The sequence below is a fragment of the Mycteria americana genome, chromosome 1 (assembly GCF_035582795.1).
Source record: "Mycteria americana isolate JAX WOST 10 ecotype Jacksonville Zoo and Gardens chromosome 1, USCA_MyAme_1.0, whole genome shotgun sequence".
NCBI lineage: Eukaryota > Metazoa > Chordata > Aves > Ciconiiformes > Ciconiidae > Mycteria > Mycteria americana.
The window spans coordinates 73,722,618-73,747,078 of NC_134365.1; the positions used below are offsets into that span (position 1 = coordinate 73,722,618).

A 24,461-nucleotide genomic window follows, 5' to 3' on the forward strand; every position below is an offset into this window, starting at 1 on the left:
AGGGACAAGTGATGTCCTCAAGGCCTGAGTATTTACTTCACGTGGGGAGGCCACTGGTTTTGTGTTTTTGCTGTACTTGGAACAGTAGATGAAGTGGCCCAAATAAAGTTTCAGGTATGCCTGGCAGGGAAGGTATAACATTGATTAGAGAGGGAGAGAGATGGCTTGCTTGAAAGCAGAACAGTGCAACTGGAAAACAGGAAATAGCAATAGGAAATGCTATCTGTACAAGAATAAACAAATATTTGTAGAGGAGAATCTGCAAGTGGCACTGGTTTCCTCCCACGCTATTTACTGTTGACAAAGTGACGGGCTCCCTTTAAATAAGTTACATTTAATGTATGCATATTACAGTGAATGTCAGTGTCTGAATAATCCTCACAAACCTTGAAAACAAGACGTGTTTCGGAATCCAGAATTTTGGCTCTCCATCTGGACTTTGTGTTAATTAGGAGCTGAAAGTTCGTTAGAGTGGAGCTTCTGAGGGTCTCCCTGGGAAGTGTCGCAACAGCCATTTCTTGTCTTAGCTGAGGAGCTCCCGGATCTGCAACAGCTTCAGAAGGTGAAACTCGTGCACTTCTCTCATGGACACAGGGAGGCTGGCTTTCTTTTGAGTGAAAGATTGGCCTCTTCCTGCTTTTGAAGATAACACAATCCTCTGTGTGACCATTTAGATGGAGGGGTTGTATTTCTCATGAGTTCATTGAACCCCATTAGCCTGGGACCAGTGAAAGAAGGCATGAAAATTTCTTATTTATTGCTGAATGTAAGCTCTACTGGAAATTGCTCTAAGCAGAATCACTGAGTGAGATTTAGATGTGAGGTCTGAAAATTGTTTATATTTAAAACAGACATGATGTGATGCAGACCTGAGAGATAGGAGGAGAATTCGGAAAATCTCTGTCCTGTCTGTCACCTTTGTAGCTTTAAGTTTATTCTCGTACAGCTTCAAGTGGAGGCTTAATACACATAAAATTGTGGAAGGATGGTTTTGTTGTTTATGTATTTTATGAAGTCAATGAAGAAATGTTAAGCAGAAGTGATTATACCTGAAATGGCAGGAGGGAAATATCTGTATCTCTTCTCCATCCTCTGATTCATTCCTATCTCAGGATTTACGACTAACTCAATTAAACACACACTTTCCTCCTAATTGCCCATGTGCTAGCAGAAAGTCGTCAGTTGTCGGGGGTTTTGTTCATTTCTGGGTTGGCTGCTTGAGAACATAAGGATTTGGGGAGAAACTGTGGAATTACCCATAAATTTTCTTAATTGAATTGAGCATAAGCTTTCAAGCTTAAGATGTGAGCAAGGAAAACTTTCCAGTTTCCAGGCACGGCTGTCTCATTGCAGTTATTTACACAGTGCTGCTTGGACTTGCTGTTAAAAAATTACACTGAGGCAGAGATTAGGCATTCAAAGAGCGGTTTTGTAAGAAAAAATGCCTTGGTTTCATTCAGTAAGAGGAGATGTGGTGAAGGAGGGAGAAAGGGAGGGGAGAGAGCAGGGGAAAGAAAAAGGACTCTTACTTCAGGCAGGTTTGTGTATGTCAGTCAGTGAGACCTTGATTCTGTAGAGCCTTAGGAATATGCTTTATGTTACACCACTTCAGTGAGACAACTTAAAGCATGTAACGTATGTGGCCCTAGATGGCAGGTCAGCCTCCTCCCTTCGTGGCTCATCTTGCGTGGTTCTGGGTCCTAATCTATTAAGAAATAGTATTGAGAGGATTGACTTTCTTTCTCAAAGCTACTATGAAATTTCTCAGCTCTATTAAAAGTAACTCAGAAACTCCTCACTTCAGGGCTTAAATGTGGCACATGGAGGACACATCCATAATTTTAATGTTTGTTTTAGGGTGGTGTACTGTTGCCCTTTTCTACATTTTGATTGGAATTGTTACCAGAGATCAGAAATAACTGAAGAAGTCTTTGCTAACAGCAAAATGTTCTTTAATACAAAAAGATGCCTGCTTAGTCTGCATGCACGTGTGTTGATAGTACTATTTCAGCTCATCACGGAAAAGGTAACTTACATTATGGACTAAAAATGTTGGCATTTTACATGAATATTTGGGGTTTTTTTTCTGTGTCCAGTGGCATGTAATACATAGCAGCGATATTGTCCCTTGTATTCAATATAATATAAAATTAGTAGCTGCAGCTTATAATATTATCCCTGCAGGATTTGAACAATATTTGTACAGGTCATTTATCTTTTGTCATCATGAAATATTTGTGTGAGATTTTACTTAAAATAGTACAGAACTTCTTTCATTGTGTTCTAGATCAATGTGCAAGAAATCTAGTCAAAGTATCCCAAATCAGTGGTGCATCTTCCGTACTCTGCAAAGTTACCGGTGCGTTGCTGGAAGTTTTCTATCTTTCCCTGTAGTCTACATTGAGATTAGTTCCTCGTGTACAAACTTTCAGCAGCCTGACAGAGTGACAAGGCAAAATGACAGAGAGGATATAGTGCATGTTGCTTGATGCTTGGTAGCATCTGAAGCTGGGGTGCAAGGGAATCCATGGCTGCTCAGCAGTATAAAATAGAGACAAGAGGTTACAGTTGCCTTCTTTGCGTGCTTTGGGACTTGTCAATGGAGAGAGGGGACCACAAGGTGACAGACTCCTGCTTTCTGACAGATCAGGAATTAGATGCACAGTGTTCTTCCTTACCCCGTGTACTCACAACTGTTCCCCTTCCGCAAGAGAACTGAAAACTTCTTCTGAAAGAGACTTAAGCGGTTATTTTGGAAACCTTCAGTAGCTTAAGGAGAGCAAGAGAGACCCCTTTTTTCAAGGAGGCCTGCGTAGGCAAGAGCGGGAGAAGGCGGTGCGTTTGCCTGCGCTGCTTCCCGCAGAATTACGTGTCTCTGGGCTGACGGCGCTGCTGCAGGTTTTGAGTAACACCAGCCTGAAGTGCACAGGCACCGTGGAAGGCTGCACTCCTCCCCCTCCCGCCCAAGGCTTTTGCTTTTTTGGGGGAAGTGGTGGTTGTTTTTCTGCGCCTGCTGACGTCAACAAAATTGCCAGATGGCATTTCAATGCTTTGCAAAGAGACAGGAGCCTTTTATTACCGGGGTCACGTGGATCCCATTCATTTGCATTCCTAGAAGTGGTCTAAAGCTTTTGCTCACTGTATAGGCAAAGAGTGCTCTGCACCTTCCAGAGACCCAGAGGGCCTTCTGTGGGATATCGTTACCTTATGTGAATCCTATAAGGGGCATGCATAGGTGAAGGGTTTGCTTCACATTCATTTGGCTACCGAATATTGAAAGCCTGCAGGCGGTTATGCTTTGCAGAGGTTGTGTGGGTTTCTTTTTAAAATGACAAAGGAATACTTTTGTGAACTTAGGGTAATAAATAGACCTACGGCTTAGCTCCGAGAAGGTCACTTACAGTCTCTCAGATCCAGGTGACTCAGTAGCTTGCGGAACAAACATGCAAGTCCAATGCTGTGATAAATATTGGCAGAGTAAAGGAACTATCTGGGTTTGGATTTTGAAGCTTTCAGTCTCTAACATTAGAGCTGGACTGTGACGTGATCAGTGCATTGAAGTGGAATGTAGTCCCTTTATACCCCTGAACAGATGACTGGGAACTCAGTACCAGATGCACAAGATTAAACCAATTTACTTTGCTGTGCTTGAGCCATCCCCACAGCAGCTGGGCAGGGGACATTGCAATACTTGAAGGCCAGAACAATCTCTTACTGACGTGGTAACTCCGACAGTAGCCCTTGTCTGGCAGCTAACCCAGAAGAGAAAGAGCTTGTGATTAGATTTTCAGTGGACTGAGACCTTGGAGAAGTGATCCTGGGTTTACCTGCAAAGCCTGCAGGGGAGCACATGGATGCTGGAGAAGGAAAAGCCAGACTTAATTTTGGGGAGCACGAAGCAGTGGAAGCCGCCTGCTTCTTGCAGATTATGAAGCTGGTCCTTGGACTAGTTTCTCAGGTCAAAGGGAGGAGAAATGCATTTCTGTCTGAGAATGAAAGGCAGGAGCACTTTTTAGTTTTCCCTGAAGGAAACGCAAGGTACCTTGGCTGGAGCACATGGGCTCTGCGGTGTTGCAGAAAAGAGACTAAGTAGTCTGGTTTTGACTCCTACATCACAATTTAAAACTAAAACTCCCCTAAACCTATATGAGATTACCACAGGCTCCAGAATGAGCAATAATCTTTGCTCACAAACCAACTTTTAATACATTACTATTTTATTTTCTACCAATTTCAGCTTTCAAACGTGCCCCTGTGGTGCCTCCTTGTTCAGAGTACACTGCAGTGACAAAGATGTGCGTAAGTTATCAAGGGCCATCTGTCTCAAAAAAAATATGGGGCAACATAACCCTGTGATCTTTCCAAGTGTGAATATTTTATGGCTTAACAAAGTGCTATTGACAGGCATGAAACATGCAGCATCACATACTCCCCTTTCCTGCTTGATAAGCCATGTGTTAATATTGCTTACTCTTGTCTTACCAATTTTCCAGCTGTATGATATGTACTAAGTTCTGGTGATTTATCATGGTATTCTGTGTATGTTAAGCATTGCTGCAATTCACATGGTGTTAAGTGGTTACAGAAGAACACACAAATAAATATAATGAGTTATTGGACTCTTTAAATTTGGTACCATTATATTCATGACTAGGAAGTGGAGAAATTATTTTAAGCTGGCTCAGAGCAGACTGGTTGATGTTGAGGAGTACGAAGAGTAATAACCAGCTTGACCCTGCTTTCAGAGCTCCATTCTTCAGCTGGGGGAAGCAACAGTACAGTTTCTTTAGGGCTGGCGTCTTAGGGAAACTTATTGCTCATGCTGTGCTCCAATACCTAATTTAATTTCACAGGGGAGTAGCGATTGGCATTCACATCATGATTCACAGATCATGAAACAGGAAGCAGCCTGTCAACTTCTGGGGAGGTGAAAGGGGGGAGAGTTGCTTAGAGAAAAACAAAAATCTGTTTTGTGAGGGAATTCGGCTCGTGAGCACAGCAGGCAGACTTCAGTTCTGCTGTGACTCCTGCTGAAGTTAGAGGAGTCACTCTGCAGATTAATTTCGCCCTCAGTTAATCAATTTGTAGAGTCTTGAGTGCAGATGAGTCCTTTGGTGGATTAAACAAAAAAAATACCAAAAAAAAAAAAAAAAAGAAATAACGCTCTTTCCTCTCTAGGATGAGAGGTTTTTGAGACTTCATTTGAATGTGCCCCTTCTGTACTTCCATCAAATTAGCTGTATTCGGGATTTGCTTCCACAGCCTCTGTAGCTTGTACCTAATTGCAAACGTGTTGCTGAATACTTTGCATCCTTTTGCAAATCATGTCAACAAACTGAAAGAAAGCATGCTTACACCAACATGCACATGTAAACACTGTCTTTTGTGTGTGTGTGTGCTGATGTTTCATTATTAGCATTTTTTGCAATATTCTTTCATTTTCTCTCTTCCATTATTATTTGTATGTGGATACTCTCAGCAGCTTTACTAAAAAAAAAAAAAGTACAATAATCTTCAACCAAATTTAGGGAATACTTTCGTACTAAACACTGCACAATCATAGATGGAGTTTAGCAACTTCAACAGCTCTGGTAGCAGACAGAAATAAAAAATGGGGAGAAGAGGGGCATGTATATGTTACCCTTATATGTTTGACTTATTTCTCTGAAAGAAATTCTGCTTTCTTAATACAGTTATCAAGCACTGCATGTATTGGTGGGGAGTTTTGTGTTCCTACAGAAATGTCTGTAATCCTTCTGCTACAGAATATTTTAGTATGAGGGTCAGCTCAAAATGTTATGAGAGTCCCTCCACTCCCCCAGATACAGTAATTTCTTTCTTGTTTATACAAGATTTTCAAGATCATTCGAAAATATGTGAACAGCCAGAGTCTACTGGGCTAATATATAAAAAACATGGATGAAGATTTTTCCTCCCAAATTGATGGTAGCATTTCACGTGCGCAGCAGAGCTACAGTCTCGATTTGAAGGAAGAATAGTGCCATCTGGTGATCCCTGGGAAAGGGGTTTCCGCACCTAAAGCTGCAGGATCGTAATGCGCTGTATTAAAAGCTCTGCCCAGTTGTACCATTACTGGTATATTACACCCTTTCCTGAAGCACTGACTCACTTTAAGCGGTTCCCTAGCATTAGGTATCCTAGGTAGTGTGCTCATTTATGGAAGTATTTGTGCTCTAGCCTTGAATATGTATTCAAACCAGCTGTTCTGTAATTTTCTCACTGGCATCCCCGCTATGAAGCTCTCATCCCCTTTTCCTGTTGTGATTTTCACTTCTGCAGCTGGATGTCCTCATAGCTGTGCTGCGTACCTCCCTCTCCTGCCCTCTCCCCTTTTCCTGTGCTGTTGACCCCGTGAGACACTAGCGGACCATCCGGGAGGCAGTAACCCTTAGAAAGACAAGTGACATTTTGGGCTTCCTTGCTCCATCCCGCTGGGAACTCCCAGTCTGCATCGCTTGGTTTATAAGCGAGACGGTGGCTCCATTCCAGCAGAAGACCTGTGCTCTGATCTCATTTCTCGGTACATTCTTGTCAGTAACGAAGGGCTGGCGTCCAGATCATCACCGATGCTGCCGCTGCCTGAGGGGAAGCAGAGTTCAGCCTGCTGCTCTGGAGCCGTGTGGGGTTTTGCATGGCTGTCAGCTTGGTGCAGGGAGAAAAGGTTGTGTTATGTTAAAGGTGGCTTCATAAATTGTTTATACAGAGCTAAACGAACATCATTTTACAAGCAAAAATAGTTCCTGTGTGTGGTTAGAAGTCTGCCAATGAACAGGTTTTATTTAAAATAATTCATTCTGTGCACTTGGTGAAATGTCCTTTAACTGCTTCTCATTTAGGCTGATCACATAAGCAAGCCCTTAAAGCAGAGTAGAAACCCCTAAATTATATGTAGAGTCAGAACATGATTTTATCTTTTTTGACTGGTTACTAAGTACACCCAAATCCACACAAGTCAGGCTTCAGAGTTAAATATGAAGTCCTATTTGTAACTTGTCTGTTTGTTTTTAGCTGGCACGGGCTCATATGGTTCTCTTTATACACAAAGGATTAGCTAGTCTTTAGAGACAGCTTTTGATTTGCATTATCTTCCCTGTTTAAAAAAAGACCAACTAAATGTTAATTCCTTTCTTTCCAATTAATTCCCCTCCCCCCAATTAAACTGAACTATTAACACGTTTAAGTGCAAGTTATATTACTATGGCTCTGTATAGAATTGGATCGTTATGTAGTTAGTCATGGCTTAAAGGCATATTTGTATCATGTCGGAGAAATCCCATCCTAATTGACGGCATCTTTCCTAAGAAGCAGAACAAAGTGGAACCTCATCGCGCTGCCTTCTTGTGCCACCTTGATTTTATTGACAGGAAATCAAACACATTTCTTTGATCTGTCAGTGAAGATAAAAAGGGCAAGTGGATAAAGTGTTGTGCATGCTTAATTTGGTCGGGTATTTCATTTTGCTGTAATATCATATAGAATGTTTCAGCTTTACTCTCTACAGCAATTGTAGCTTGCATTAAAAGAGGAAATGGATACAAATAAATTTGTACTCACATTAAGGGCAGTCCTCACATTACTGGCAAAACGCCAGGGTGTTGCACAGAGTGAGCATTATCGATACATATTTTCTGCTCTGTGTTAGCATTTTGCTAGGAATGACAGTAATTGAAAGTACAAATAATTTAATTGTAGTAATTCTTCTTTCTAGAGAAGGTTGCTTCCTAATGTTATTGCCAAAAATCTCACTAAATGCATTAGGAGAAGAAGAGGGGTGTACAGAGAGAATTGATCAGTAAATTTTTTTAATTTATCTTTTCTTTTTTACTTTAATAGGATAAATGAGGTATCTGGGGCCACTTGTAACACTCAGATTGAAGCAGTCAGGGAGATAATACAGAATTAGGAAGACTGAATCCATATGCTTCATCAGCTGATTTGTCAGAGCACCGTATGGCAAACAATTTTGCTTGTGCTCTGTTTCAATTTGTTAACAAATACGTTTACATAAAACATTGCAATGAGAGATGTGCGTGACACTTCAACAAGGTCAGTGCTACGAAGTCAAGCATTTTCTTGTGATTAAAGTGGTCTTTTATCTTTGTTGTTCTGAGTTTAACCTCCCAAAGTTAAACTGACTATGGGGGGAGACCTTTAACTTCAATACCCTGTATAGGTCACCAGTGTTAGCAAACCTGAATATTGAAGTCATCTCCAGGGTCTAACCCATTATGGATCAGTCCTATTTAAGTCAACAAGGAGCCTCTGACTGTGAGACACACACTAAGCTTCTGCAGAAGTGTGATGCAGCAAAAAATGGAGATGTGGGCACCAGGCTGTTCTGCGGGACAAGAAGTCATAACATTTTTGAAAAAAATGAGTAATTTTGTTTCCGCATTTTCAAAGTGAAGTTTTAAGTTTTGCGAAGTTGACATGACTTCTTGTTCCCATCTTTTAATAAAAATGCTTTAAAATTGCTAAAGCAAAGCCAAAACTTGCAGTTGCCAGAAATTCCAAACCCAATAATTTTTTCTGTCAGGGTACAAAATATTTTTGGTGTTTGTCTGAAATTGTCAATACAGTGAGAATCCCTGAGCTGCCTAGTTTGAACCGCTGTTTCTTGTTTGTGAGGACGGTGCTGTTCTCTGTGTAAGAGAGCTCTATGGCAAATTTGTGTGATTAGAAGTGAAGTGTCATCAGTAAATAGCTCAATACTATGTCCACTGATTAATAGGATTCCTCCCGAGTTAAAATACCAAGGCTTTGTACTGATGTATTTTTTAAAGTGGTTGATTTTCAGTGTTAAAAGAGAAACCTGTATGTTGATACTGCTTTTCTGTACCTCCTTTTAAAAATTCAGAGCAGCTTTTTAACCTGTCTGCCAGGAAATGTGAACTTCTGTATGGTTTTAATGCACCATTTTCAGCTGTGCTGAAACTGGCCCTCATTGTGTCCTCCTCCTTGATTTCAACTTGTCAGTATGTCGTCCTCTTCTCCAAACTGTGGTGCTACCCTTCTGCATTCTCCATACATTCCCATACTCCTCCATGCTTCCATACATTTCCATACGTCTACATACTTCTCTGTGCTTTTCTTGCCTTCAAGGACAGCTCGAGCCCTGTGCTGATACTGATAATGCCTGGTGGTGGCTGGTGGCTGGGTTGTGCCCTGGACCTCTCTTCTGACACTGGGGGGTTCACCCCTCGGGAGCTGGTGCCAGGGTTGTACGTGGCCGGGCAGCGCAGGGCACTCTGTGCATTGTTGACCCTCTTGGCAGAGCTTGCCCAGTCTGTAATTGATCATTTTGTTGTTGAAGAAATGACATGTTTAGTTATTTATATACCTGCATGTGCATGCATCCAGGCAGAGGTACCTTATTATTTGTCTGAAAAGTAGTAACTGTCAGTGCTGCAGGTGACTTACCCATTGTACAGTGCTGCTTATTTTGCGTTGATCCCGTGGTCATGTAGAACTTCATAGTTGTTTTATAGCAGCACTGTCACAGCACATGTTTCTTAATTGTGAGCAGAGGTAGTAGCACTTTGGGCCTTTAGCTTTAAAAGGCCAGAGTGTCAGTACCGATGCTGCGTCTACTGTGTAGGCTGGTTTGTGTGCTGAGAAAGAAGTGATGATTTACGTGGGCCGTATTCACTTGTTCTCTTTTAAGTGTGATCTCAGTGTTTCTCTTGTGACAGTTCAGTAACAGTCCTAGTGACAGAGTTTCAGTGGGTCATCTTGTCCCTCCAAATTCAGCCTACCTAATCCACTCAGTAGTAGTAAGGACTTCTGTTGATTTTTTTTTTTCTTAATACCTACATGCAAGCAGAAAACATAAGTCACTGTAGAAATAGAAATCATTGTCTAGTTGGGTTGCCAGCATAAGCATCAATGCTTCACTATCTGTGTCTGTTTTTTGGTCTCTGTGGTTCTGTTGCCTTTTGTAAATGAGAAGCCGACATGTTAAATTTAGGTGTGAATTTGAATCCAGGCTTTCCAAAAACACAGAAGTGTTTGGCCCTCATCAAAAAGTGCGAACCCTGGGCCAAGTGGTCAAAGTTCAGTATGGTGAAATATTCATGATGCAGAAGTACAGATTGGATCGATCTCTAATTAGAATTGAGAAGCAGCCAGCATATCATAATTAGGGATATTGTACACATTTTCTTTTTTTCTTTTTCTAAAATGCAAGTCAAGAACTGCTCACAACCTAAAAGCCACAAGTTGAAAGTAAGAATTTTCATAGATTAAAACTGTGCACAGGGCAAATCAGTCACCAGCTTCATGAAAGAAATTAGTGATTGCTGAGGTTGCTTAAAAAGTCCTAGAGCCTTTAGCATCTAGTTCGTAGATTATAGGCCAGAACAGTAGTGGCTGAAAATGGCCATCTTATGCAGGCATTGACCTATTGTTGTGATCAGCTGTATTCCTTATATCTCAGCAGGCAAATATTTTTTCTCATTTGTGACAACAAAAGCAAAATAAGCCTATAGTATAAACTAACGTAGTGTGTCTTTAAGTTGACCCTTGCAGGTCAAGGATGAAGTAGGTTGGAAGCAGTCCTCAGGGCTTGCCGGTCTGTCAGCTTATGTCTGCGCCAAGTGAAAAAAATCATTTTAATATCACAGAAGACATGTAGAGGATAGTGGTTTATTTTTCTTGTAGTTGAGTTACAGTTTCTCTCTGTTCTGATCTTCATTGAAGTGTCTGCCTACAAGTAATCTAGGAGAGGTGGGGGATTTTCACATATAGTGCATGCTTAGTGTGCCTTTTGCAGGTCTTGGCTTTAGATGTTGAAGAAGCTTGTACTTCAGAGAAATTGCAGCTCCGTAGCACTGATGATGAAGGATTTGGGGGCTGCAAGTCCCTAAGGCTACAGTTGCTTTTCTTTAATGAGTCATAATATAAGAATCCAAAGTCAAGTCTTAAAGAAAAATGATTCATTCCTTTCACAGAGGAGTTTGTTAGTGACATAAAGTCATGAGAAAGAGGAGGAGGCATCTGTAACGCTAGATGGTTATTAACTGGTATTAGTGTGAGCGCTTTAAATCAGGAGAACTAAAATAATGCAAACCACAAGGTCTGGTGGAGAAGGAAAAAGTGTTAAAATTTGGCCAATTTGATTGCAGTGAGGCAATCGCTTGACTTTCATGAGCATAGGATTTATCCTTTTCAAAAGGTACATAATATCTCTGCCTGCCTTTGGCTTCGGTGAAAGCACATTCTAAAAAGTGGGCCACTAAATATCATTAGTGTTCTTGGTCTCCTGGAGAGTTTCATGAAATCTTCCTGTTCCTGTTGCTACGACATATGCAACACGTGGCCGAAGATATACATCTGGCTCCTACTGTCATTTCCAAATCCCTGTCATAATTTCAGTGAGAACAGACTGAACTTTAAAGATGCTGTATCTGCAGCTTCACTGATGATTATTTCCTAGTTTCTAATTTTCTTTTTAGTCTGGTTTTCAACACTCAGTGAACAGTTCTTAAAACCTCACCGAGTTTGCTTTTTTCCAGTTTATTCCCCTGATGGCAATTCCTTTTTAGTATTGAAAAATACGTTTGACAGTCTCTGTAGAAATTCTTTATCCCCCCCCCCCCCCCCCCCCGCCCCGCAATCTTTTGTCTTAATTTAGAGGCTGCATTTATTTGCATTATGTTTTTAATGATATTTAGTAATGCTGTTCTGCTTAATACTGTTAAACAGTCCTTAGTGAAGGACTGAGGTGGATGTGAATCTTTAGATGGGATAATTTTCACATGTATTTCTGCAATTTGCTGCTAATTGTGATGTCGCTTCTCAAGTTTCATCCCAAAAGAGTCTGAGGTATTTTGAAAGGGAGAAAATATGGCAGTATATGGCTCCTTTGGCTTTGTTCTAGTGTAACTGAGACTGTCAAGTTGAAAATGTGGGAGGATTAGTTAGCACGCAGGAGGCAGAATGGTGATTATTGCTTTCAATGGGTCTTTTTTTAACTCATGCTGTGTATTTGGCTGCTCTGTTTTAGTTCACCGTAGAATTAAAATAGCGTCCCATACTAAGCAGGCAGTTGGGATATTGGAGCTGTAAACTCAAACGGATAAGATCACCAGGTATTAATAGATGGCAAATCCTCCGCTGTGTGTGCACCCAGCATCCTGCTCCTGCTGGGTCCCAGCTGGTGTTACTGCATCTCAAGTTGAGACTGAAGACAGTTGTCACTGTTTTCTTCGCATGAACGCAAACTATCAGCTTCAAGCTACCAATTTGTGACCATCTGATGTACAAATTGAAGAACAATAATGTAAGACAATTGAGGACAGTCTCTGAAGTACAGAATTGTTTTCCTCAGTCTGTGTTATTCAAAGCAGATTTGAGCCCCATTTAGAATTTAATTTTTCCCATCTGCTGTGTTTTAAAGAAAAGTAATAATTTTTAAAGTTCTGAGTTTAGTTGGAGCAGCATCTACTTTTTAAATAATAAACCCTGACTGTTTGTGACTGACTCTGTGATCTGCTCTACGTTATCAAGTAGTTCTTCAGGCTGGCATAGTCATGATAATTTAAGGTTTTTAGGCAGCCAAATTGCATGGGAAGTCCTTTGGAATTGGGTGACTGAGGCCCCGAGGCTCTGCCGAGAACATCAAACATCAGCGTCAGAGCTTCCACAAGGTTTCCAAGCTGCAAGCGGTGGCTCTTAGCCAGAAAGTTCACCCCGTGCTCTCACCTCCTTCCAGGAGCTGCTTTCCCTGGACCCTCCTCGCAGGATGCCTTATGCAGAAGGTCACCAAAACTCTCTGAGTATCTTCATTTGAACTGGGATTTCCCCAGGAGCCCAAGGCAGAGCGTGTGTATGGCTGGTTCCTGCTTGCCCCTTGCTGTTCTTGTGTGCCGGCAAGTGGCAATGGTGCTAACCACACCACACAGTCTGGGTGACAACCCTCTTCCCCCGTCCCCTACGCTTTCTGGGGTTTTCCTGCAGCAGCCAGCATACTTGCACTCTACTGTGGCAGGAGGAAATGTGGAAAATTAGGTACTACTTTTTGTCAGTACCAGTGGAGTTAGTTAATTTGAGGTCCTTTCTGTCAGATATGAATGGTGGGGAATTCTGTTGCCTTGGGTTATGTCCAGTACTTGCATCCACACGGCTGCAGGCTTTCCTAGTCTGTAGGTCTTGAATCTTACCAAATCTAATCATCCCACTCCTTGAGATGATTTCTGCATCTTCTTGCCAACAGCCACGAAGAGATTTTCTTTTGGTGCATGTTTCAAATCTGAGAAAGCTTGCTAGGTGACCTGAAAGCAAGAACGGATAGTTTCCCTTGAAAGTTACAAATGGCACCAAAACTGCTTAGGACTGAAATGTATTCTCTGTTTCTCTCTCTCTCTCTCTCAAATTCATAATGCTTATCTGTGAAAACCTTGAAGCCATGCTTTCCAAGCATGGCTTTCCGTGCTTTCCATGCTTTCCAAGCAAAGCAAAACAAGGAATTCATTCACTACTTCCCATGGGCAGGCAGGTGGTCAGCCGTCTCCAGGAAAGCAGGGCTCCATCACGTGTAATGGTTACTTGAGAAGACAAACGCTATGACTCCAAACGTCCCCCCCTTCCTTCTTCTTCCCCAGCTTTATATACTGAGCATGACACCATATGGTATGGAATAGCCCTTTGGCCAGTTTGGATCAACTATCCTGGCTGTGTCCCCTCCCAGCTTCTTGTGCACCTGGCAGAGCATGGGAAGCTGAAAAGTCCTTGACTAGTGCAAAGATTACTTAGCAACAACTAAAACACCTCTCTATTATCAACACTGTTTTCAGCACAAATCCGAAACATAGCCCCATACTAGCTACTATAAAGAAAATTAACTCTATTCCAGCCAAAACCAGCACACCTGAGAACATGTCAGTTTGTCTATCGTGTATGATACGCAAAAGAATCTCCTACGTATTTTTTTTTAAATGTAGATGTCTTTGCTAAAGCTGTGAGACAGACTTCTCTCTGAGCGGCTGTGGCCCATCCAGGGAGATATTCACCCAAGCCTGGGCATTGAAGAGAGGAGCAATCATCGTGGTATTACCCCCGACATCGTCACTCAGCAAGAGGGAAGAATAATTGAGGTGTAAGTCTGAGTTGCAGACTGACGGTGCAGCTTGGATTAAATGTGATCCTTTGTCCCTTGGGATGTTGAGCCCAGAGCACAGGGCCACGTGGGCAGCGTGTGGAGGTGTGCACACTTAGGGCAGGCAGCATCCTCAGCCAGTTTGGTGGCTGGTTTCTGACAACCCACAGAAGTCACGCAAGGCTAGCTTTGGTTTTGTTTTTCCCAGGGGCTATATAGCTATATCTGGTCATATCAGGACAGGGAAAGCAAAAGGCCTTACTGCACCTTCAGTGCCTGCTGCAGATTAAATGGTATCAGTTTACTAAGAATTTTTAGCATGGATAAAACACTCCAACGGTGTTCTTGTAAATGTCTGAACAATTTTTCTCAAACGCTAAAATAATTCACCCCAGACAAATACCTGGCACAGGCCGTTTCAGTCTGAGCTCTTTGGCTGACAAAGCTATCACGAACTGAAAGGTCCTGTAATGGAAGAAGTTTAGTCAGCTGTAGCTGTGAGCTTTGTGAATGGTGTCACCTAAGATAGAGGTGCAGGATGTGGTGATGGCAACTGCAGCCCCAGACAAAGTTTGCTATAAATGGTGATACATTCCCCTGATCTTGTAAGAAAGGAAAAAAAAAAGAAGCATTTCTTCAAACCAGTACCTCCTTCTGAAAGGTTCCACATTCATTATTTGCAAAGTTTGGGATTACTCTGAATAGATTCAATGTTAGAGCCATTTAAGAACGGTGTTGCTTTCACCCTGGTTTTCTAAAGAAAGTAGGCTTATGTGATTGTGTTGTCTGACAGTTTCAAGCAAATTTGGCAAATGGGAGGAAGCATCAGAGATTACTATCTCCTATAAATTTTCTGGCAACCTATGGGATACCAGAGGAAAGTCCAAATTAGTGGCCTTGCTTGGTAGTAGATGACTGGCTGTTTAACACAGTGAGAGATTATGAAGAGAGAGACATAAGCCTGCTCATCAACATGCACATAGTCCCAAGCACAGCTGCCTCCTGCTTACTGTGTGGCCACAGGGCTGTTGCTGAGGAGAAGCATGATTGCAATACAGCGAGTGCTGAGGGGGCAAAAAATATAACTCTTCAGTGAGCCCCATTTCATTAGATCCTCTGTTTGCAGAACTACTTTCAAAAATTTCCTCTGGCTGTGCTGTGATCCTTGGACTCCGGCATTGTGCTGGCGAGTGCTCTGGCTACAGACACACTGTGTATGGCAGTCATGACGTTTTCTGCTCTGCAGATCAGAGTTCAGTGTAATTGTTACCAGGAAGGTCTGCTTTGTTGCAGTGGTGCCATCCCAAATGCCATATAACCAGGGTCAAAACTGTAATCGTTATGGCTCATGCAAGATCCAGAGTCTTCCCTCATAATCATAGAATCATAGAATGGTTTGGGTTGGAAGGGACCTTTAAAGGTCATCTAGTCCAACCTCCCTTGCAATAAGCAGGGACACCTTCCACTAGACCAGGTTGCTCAGAGCCCCATCCAACCTGACCTTGAATGTTTCCAGGGATGGGGCATCTACCACCACCTCTCTGGGCAACTGGTTCCAGTGTTTCACCACCCTCATTGTAAAAAATTTCTTCCTTATACCTAGTCTGAATCTACCCTCTTTTAGTTTAAAACCATTACCCTTTGTCCTATCACAACAGGCTCTGCTAAAACGTTTGTCCCCATCTTTCTTATAAGCCCCCTTTAAGTATTGAAAGACTGCAATAAGGTCTCCCTGGAGCCTTCTTTTCTCCAGGCTGAACAACCCCAACTCTCCCAGCCTGTCCTCACAGGAGAGGTGCTCCATCCCTCTGATCATTTTTGTGGCCCTTCTCTGGACCCGCTCCAACAGGTCCATGTCTTTCCTGTGCTGAGGGCTCCAGAGCTGGACGCAGTACTCGGGCTCATCTTTTGTGCTTCAGTGTCTGGCTTATGGTTATGTGGCTCTGGGTGCTTTAAAGAATCAGCAGCAAAATCAGTGATTCCATTGCTGATTAGGAAAGGTTTTCTTTGATCAATGTAATGAGTCAAAGGGAAGGTGCTATATTCAGTCCTACCAAAGAATATGCCTTACAGAGCTTGTAGCTGGTCCACTGCCAGGGAGCAGTGAAATTGCTGTGCTTCATTGAAGTGGAGAGAAGATTCTCATAAATGTCCTGTTTGCTCGCCAGAGAAGAGAAAACCCAAAATCTCGTGTTAGTACAAAGTAAGAGTAAAATAAAATAAGAAGTCTGGGTACAACTCCAGTTCTGCAGCTTTAAATACGGAAAAACGAAATGTCAAAGAATTGTACGCACACTTTTCTTTTCTCCTTAGTCATTTAGTGAAAGGTGGAGTAGTTAAGTCTGTGGCGCCTTTAAAATGATTCATTATTTCCATAGAAGCCAATTCATGTTTATCCTTCAAATCGCTCTGTGGACATTAAAATAATAGAGAATTATATTTGCTTTTAATTTTGTTTCCAGACAGCTTGGCCTGAGCATTCATGATGTGACTTGGAAACTATATCAAATTGTGATTTATTGTTGCTCGTAATTGTGTGAAGATTGAAGTTATGCTGGATGCTGCTTTTTTCCTTTTTTTCTTCTTCACCTCCCCCATTCTTTCACTTACAGAGTGTTCTTGAGCGTAACGTGGTGAAAGGGCAGCATCTCTGCCTTCAGTGCTTTTCCTTGTACAAGCCACAGCAAATGAAGATTTTATTTTTTCCCTAACATAAGCCTGTGTGAAATGAATTGTGGTTCGTGTTTGATAACTATTTTTTTTTTTCTTTCTTCTATTTTTTTAATTATGCCTAAGTTTTGACTGGTTTTATGTTGTCATGTTAATTGTCCTTTCTTGTAAGGTGGAGAGAGAGCAGTATTTTTAGTTAAGCTGGATGAATTCAGTTTTATGAGAATCATATGCAAAACATCAATGCGGGGGCAGGGGGAAGACTTTTATTTGCAGTAAGGCATCTGTTAAGTATAAGGATGTCAAATCTGCTTCACAGGTGGGTCAACTGTTTCTTAACCAGGAACAATTTGTAAACTACATTTATCTATCAGGTCTTATGGATAAAGGAATTTGTTATTCCTGTTTTCCTAAATTCATTTTTCCTATACAGTTTTATCTGCTTTTTCCCCTAGTGAGTAAAAAGCTATTCTCAGATTTTTATACATAATATAACTTAATAGAAGAAAACAAATAGGATTTTGTGAAATGTAATATAAAAGCCTACAGAAGGTTATGCAAATTTTGAAAGTTTTTTTTCTAGCCATGTTACAGAATCCAAAACAAACTATTCAAACCTAAAAATTCGAAGTAATCATTAAAATTTACCAGAATATTGTTTTCATATTGCATTTAAGAGTGTGCCTTGAAGATAAGTTTCCTGCCCTGACAAAAATTGTCTGTGTGACAGTGGGACATGCTACTTGTGATTTGGTCCTGCAGTTGCAGCAGTATGTGCGCTTCTTGGTACGTGAAAGTTTTCTTGCAAATTCCCAGTAAGCCCCCACCCATGCAGGCTTAGATGATTGCACGGTTGGTGCTGTGAACTGTGCATGTCTGTCTCCAGTCTCTAATGCATCCTACTGTGATCTGGCCATCTTATTTCTCGAACGAGTTCCTTAGGGGAAAATCTTTTCTTTGATTTCTGTACATAAAAAGAAGCCCCAAAACGTACAGCAAGTGCATTTGGGCCCAGTTAGGAGTTCCAGGTGGAACAGCCTAAAACACCCACCCGAATGCCAATTTAAAAAAGAAGGGGGGGAGGAGGGGGAAGCACAAAACCAGCTGTTTTTCAACATTATAAGGAATTTATTTTGCTTCTTACCTTAGTTATCAATGAGCATGTTTAGTTGATCTCGTTTTGCTTTTGTTTCTAGCCTGTTTGCTTTCTCATTCTCATGCCCTAGAGCATTTCAGTTTTAGTCACTACATGACATCGCTTAAATCGGAGTTGAAATGAAGTCACAAAGTGAAAAGTAAGCCAATCTTCTCCAAAATTCATGGGAGGAAACGGCATTCACAATTATTAGCTTAGATTGGTAAACAAATACTGACCAGTGTGAAATAAACTTCACCTTAGCTTAGCTCTTCTGTTTGTTTTGTTTTGGTTTGGTTTGTTTTATGAGGTTAGTTGTTTGTTAGTGTTGATTGCAAACATGTTATTCATGCCTCTATTCCCAAGTATCCGGCCTTTGAGTTTCGATGAGTAAAGTGGTTTGGAAAGAATCCAGATCAGTTCATGCAGAGGCTATGCACATTAGTAGAAAACTACTTACAAAGTCTGAGCATGGATTTTGTATGCACTTTTACCCTAAAAAAAGGACAGTGTGTGTGTATATATGTGTGCACATGTGTGTATATGCATATATACAATTACATCAGTCTAAAATTTTCAGCAATTTACTGTCTTGCATAAATCTTTATGTTTTCATATCGTCATATGTATTTTATAAAAATTCCAGGTTTCCTTGTCCTTTAGGGAAACACATTCCAGTTTCCTTTCTGAGTAATGGTTTGCAAAGCATACAGTTCTCTGCTGTTCTGTAGTAGAGAATCGAAAAAATAAAACATTTTAAAATGTTTTCATGCATTCAATTTGTAACTGTTTTTAGAAAATAATAATTTAAATACCTGTAATTTTATCTAGTCTGATAGTACTCTAAGTTCATCCTGAGATCAATGAAATATTCAAACTGCTCAAAAAAAGAAACTGTTTTCCTGTATACAAGTTCTGTGCAATTAAATTACAACATATAAACCGTATCAATTTAGGATGTGGTGTTAAGGTACTGAAATCAGTGGATTAGAGCAGCGTTTACCCTCTTCTGCTTCTTTCTTTGAGATGAATTTAGGCTTGGTCTGTTCTTTTACATACGCTCTCATTCTAAGGTTTCTAAGCATTATGAGTAGTTCAAACGATACTGTAACTATGATATATATATAAGTGCCGTTCAAAGCAGCTCACTACAATACAGTGATGTCTTTGAAATACTGTGTAAAGTGTTTTCGTTTTGAAGTGTTGTTCAATGCCATATGTCGTGTTGCACAAATTGTTAACTGCTGATGTTTTATGGTGGCCCTGGCTGGGCTATGCTGGCAGGATATACGTCTCGTTTCAGCCCTGGTGAGGGACACTCGGCGTGCACCTCCTTACAGGCATGGAGCTGACCTCTCTGGCCGTGCTCCATGCGGACAGGGTGGATGGCTGCATGGGTTTCACGTGAAGTGTCAGATCTCCAGGTGGTGGACTTTCGGTCAGAAATGTGAAAGGTCCTGCCACCTTGCTGTATGAAGAGGACATTGTGCAGAGGGTGAGGTGGTGTCGTACGTGCTATTGCCAAACTTGGAAGCCTTTCCCAGGTGCAAGGCACTCGTCCAAAGAGAGAATTGCTTTGTTTCCACTGATCTGTTCTGGAGAGGCGTGGGCTGCAGCAGTGTTATTGTGTGTTACATGTGTAAGTACCCACTCGATTTGAGTGCAGGCTGTCCTTCGCAGTGAGGTGCAGGCACAGCTCAGGAGGGAGGATGCAGACCTGGTGTTTGGCATCTCTCTTCCTGGGCCATATGGCCTCAGCACCAGCTCCTCGCATAACTCGGCACAGCCTGGCATTTGAGTCGAACAAATCTGCTGGGTCCCAGAGTCAAGGCAGGGGTCACCAAGATGTGACAAGGGCTCCCCACATGTCAGAGGCCATGTGGCAGAAATTCACCATTGAGAAGAGAAGGGCTCTCCCTCTCCCCACTTGGTACTAATCATGGAGAACAATGCTGGCTGCTTTGCAAAATATTAGTACTGCTGTACAAAATCTGGGCCTCTGCTTATGGCCCGCTGAGTCAGACTTGTTTACTTCATTGAAGTATTAATCTCTGTCTCTGATTGGCAGTCAACAACTCCAGGCTCCAGGCTTAATAGAATTTCAAACTGTAGATTATGCAGTTTTGCTGAAAATATGAGACTTCTATCGCACTTTGAATGATGTATTCTCCCTCACTCCCCTTTGGTCTGTTTTTCAGGGCTGAGGTTAAGATAGACAATTAATTCCTTCCATCCCAAGCCTTGTCTTTAAATTTAAGCATTTTCTTTAGCATCTGCCAGAATCTTCTGCCTGCCCTCCTGAGAGGTTAAGCAATGAAAGAGCCATTAAATTAACTTCAGCCATTACTTTTTTTCAGTAGGATGAAAAAGCACTTCATTATATCAAACAGTTTCTGGTTTATTTTATTTGGTATCATGACAAAGAAAAGAAATGTGGGGAAAAGAGGCTGGTTTTCTGTTTGCGTGAGAGGATGGTGAGTGAGGAGGCCTGTCTTCTGCTCCTGCGGCTTACCTTTGTGTTAGCAAGAAGTAGGACACGAGGAGTGGATCAGTGGAGTGAAACAGCTATTGCCAAGGGCCTGATGTCCACACTTACGCAATTGGGAAGATAGTAGGGAGAGGTTTAGCTGTACTTAGCTAATATATCACTTTCCTCAGAAATACTTTGTTATCGCCTGTAAAGCCTTTTGTGAGAATGAAGCAGTGTCAAGCCCTGTTACGCTGTTCTTTGATGTGTTGTGAGGTCCATAAATGCTATCACTGGGGAGTCACTCCTGGCCAGGGCTCTGATCACTCTCCTGCTAAGCAGTCTGCCCAATTCTCCATGCCATGTACTTGCCACTCCAAGAAACCCGTATGTTCTTTTCACAGGCATAACTTCCCCATTTGGAAAGCTCTGTATCTTAGATTTTTCTAAGAAATACATGAAAACAAATTAGTACAAATTCTCCTGGAATGGTGTCTCTGGCAAACTGCACGTACACCTGCTGAAAAGTCCCAGAGAGTAGCAGCAGGATTGAGCTTGTGTGTCAGAAACACAGCAAAGGAAAAATGGTCAGTCTTGGAGTGTCTTGAATTAGCGATTCCACACAGAATTTATGGTGATTTATAGTGCACCAGCCAGTGAGGCTGAAATGTCACTGCTGCATTGAAAGTTCATATATCTCCTGCCTTTCTAGTTGTTCTACTTCTGTTGCATCCAGTCTCACTGTTCTAGTAGATTTTAAAGATCCTCAGTCTTTTGCAATTGTATCATATAGCTGTCAATTCACAGACTTAACTTTCCTGCTTTTGGCAATAGACTGTTTCTTTTAGTGCCAATATATTGCCCTGCTGGGTTTCAGGACAGATGGTAATTGGAGCTGCTGAATGTCAGGAAGTTCTGGAGAAACTCAAAGATGCATTTATGGATCAACCGTCTTGTGCACGCACTGGAAGCCCGGTGCTACAGCTGTGTTAGATTTACCTGTGTGCATGATGGATGGACTACACATATGAAGACAGTTTGCCTGGGCCATAGTTGGTTTGCAGTGCGTCAGTTACAGATCAAGTTATATACATGTACTGGGTAGGGTGTGTAAGATTTGCCAGTGATATGAGCTACTCCTTGGCATTATTTCTGCTTATGCTTCACTTCAGTTAATAATTCTTTCTAAATGATACATGTAAAGTAGGTATGTATTTCAAACCCGAGAGAAAGTAAGGACCTTCTGAATTGGTCATACAAGTCCGTAGAGTAACCATTCTCATCGCTTCTGTCTGAATAAGATAAGGATTGGAAAATCCACTTTTTACTCCATTTCAATTTTGGTATAGCTGCCCAATACACAATTGCTTGGAGAAGAATGTTGTTGCCACTGTACCAGAATGCTATATTTTAATGGCATGGAGATATTTTAAAAATCTCAGTATATGCTTGGGATTCATTTCATTCATCTAAGCATAAGCATTGAAAATTAGTTGTTCTAGATGCCTCTCTAGTTAGTAGAAAGGCATCTCTCAAGAGAGACTCTTCCCATCCTAAGCTATGTCTCCAAAATTATTCGGGCAAATAGCCCCTGGACATTGACTATGTCTCTGTAGGGAGCCTGAACAGTTTGTTCGGATAGGTTAAGTCAGCTGCAGATGGTGAAAGCTGTGAAATCAGATATGATGAAATTCCAGACTCTTTGTGGACTGTGAGCATTATGCCTGATGATCAATCTATTCAGCATGATTTTCCTTATTTAAAGAAGTATTTCATGTTATTATTTTTCCAGGCTGTGGGTAACTGCTTTAACAAAAGTTGTGGAGAGAGTTCACCACAACTTTAGATACTGCTCAGCAGGTTGTTCACTTCTGTTGTCTTACATGTGTTATTTTTGTCTTCTTTAGTCTTCTGGTACCAGTATCACAGTGGATATCGCTGTCATGGGAGAAGCACATGGGCTCATTACAGACCTTCTGGCAGATCCTTCACTGCCCCCTAATGTGTGTACTTCGCTGAGAACAGTGAGCAACCTGCTTAATACGCAGTTAACTTTCCAGGCCATCCACAAGCCAAGGGTGAACCCTTTGGTGTCCTTCAGTGAGAACTACACCTGCTCCGACTCAGAGGAATGTCCAGAGAAAGGAGAGAAACTAGCTATTCCCAAGGTGAGTACTGGACCCTTGTCCATCATCTTATAACTTGGCTCTCCCTAAAGGGACAGCACTGGACTACTGGGAGATGTCACTGGGCTTTTTGCTTGTTTGCTTCAGATTAACATTTTATGCACTAATCATACTGTACTATAAAAGGACAGCTCAGTAGACTGTTGGTTCAGTAATACAATAGTAATACAATTCCTGTGTGTTCTTCAACTCATGGCCAGGTTAACTTTGGTTCAGGCGTCTTTAGAAGATGATTTTCGACACAGGATAGCTCACATAGATGGTGTGCATATTTCCTCGCAGGTGTTCGTTGGAGCTTAAGAGAGAAGAAATGATAGGGAGCAGAGCAAGCAAAAGCCTTTCAGCATCCAGACTCGCAAGTCTGCCCCATTACTTCTCACACAGAAAGTCCCCTCCCATTGAAAAGATTTGAGCCACTGCATGTGGGGTGACTATCCTAATTAATGAGCAGTGGGGAATTAAGTACTAATATGAGGGACCTTTTTGTCCACTTTGAAGATCAGAATTTGGAATTCTGTATGAATTTCAGTCTCTTCTTCCTTCCCTTAGCTAGAGGTGTGAAACCTCTAGAAGTCAATGAAAAAGTCTCTATCGATGACCTCCAGGTGCTTTGGATCAAGTTTAAAATGTTGTATACCAAACGAACAAACAAAACAGATCACCACAGTACTTAGTATGACAAATATTGTGAGCTCATGAGAAGTAGTCTTGAGAAGAAAAAGAAGACTGAACCAAATATATATATATATATTACTGCTTTGACAGATGGCTTTATGAATGCTCAGGAATCTGACAGGAAATAACCAGTGTTAACCACCCACATTTAGTAAGTGAACAACTAGAAAGAACACATCAGCTTTGAAGTAGTTTGAATTGTAGGTTCGTTGCTAATTAGCTGTCCTTGAAGGCTTACTTTTCACTTTTGAAACTGAACCAAAATACTTTTGTACTGCAGTCTCCCTTGTAAAATTAAATATAGGCAGAGTACATTGCACAGGCAAATGCTTTTAAGTTTTAACAATTCAAATGGCACAGCCAGCATTCATTCCAGCATTTCCTGCCATCTGAATTGCAACACTTGTGATTCTTTTTTTAATATATTTTAGTGTGATGATAATTATTACCCTATTTGCCTGTGTAGCAGCTGTATATATGAAATGCATGTTCACAGGTTTTTGAGTGCATTTTCCAGTTTACTTTAGTGTACATGTCTATAATGGCTGTACTCTAGGCTCTGAGGGGAAGAGTTAAGTGGAGGAACACTGCCATCACATGAGCAAATACAGTGAACAGATACCAGTTTGCTGTTGCATAATACCTAGTGAGGAGAAGAGGAATAAAGGATGAAGAAATGAGTTAATGCTACAGAGAACTAATTTGACTGAAGAATTCACTGACCTAAATGTATGACAGTTCATAAAACTAATAGTTTGCAGTCCTTTATTTGAGTGTCTAAATATAGATTTAGGGTCTTTAACTTAAGCATCTAACACTGAGCATTTTGGGTAAGGAGATAGTATGTTAACATATTTATCTGTGAGTTTGAGCTTCAGAACCACAGGTGTCTTCCATCTCATATCTCTTAACCCTCTGGCAAAGTCAAAGCTCTTTATAACAGAGACATATTTTTTTAGTTCTTAACTATAAACACTTCACACGAACTACAAGAGAAACATCTTACAAAATTATAGCATCTGCGGCAGCAAATCTGGATTCACAAAGACTCTCTATCATCATCCTTTATTATTTCTGCCTTCAAAAATTCAGAAAAACAATGTGAGTCCTGTTAGTGGAGAAAAGGAAGAGTCAACTGAAAGAAGAATGCACGGTGGTCAAGAAAAATCTGCTGTAAACAGTGATGCTTTCTCTAAGCTTTTCAGGAGACAT

At 41.3% G+C, this 24,461-nt stretch overlaps 1 protein-coding gene across 7 annotated transcripts in view; it reads left to right on the forward strand.

Moving 5' to 3' along the window:
* PDE3A (phosphodiesterase 3A) overlaps window positions 1-24,461 on the forward strand; it is a 268,394-nt gene that overhangs the window by 194,035 nt on the left and 49,898 nt on the right. For all 7 annotated transcript variants that reach the window (XM_075505830.1, XM_075505786.1, XM_075505840.1 and 4 more), the window contains exon 3: window positions 22,296-22,556. In XM_075505830.1, coding sequence (XP_075361945.1) covers window positions 22,296-22,556 — 261 coding nt within the window. The remainder of the gene's footprint in view (window positions 1-22,295; window positions 22,557-24,461) is intronic.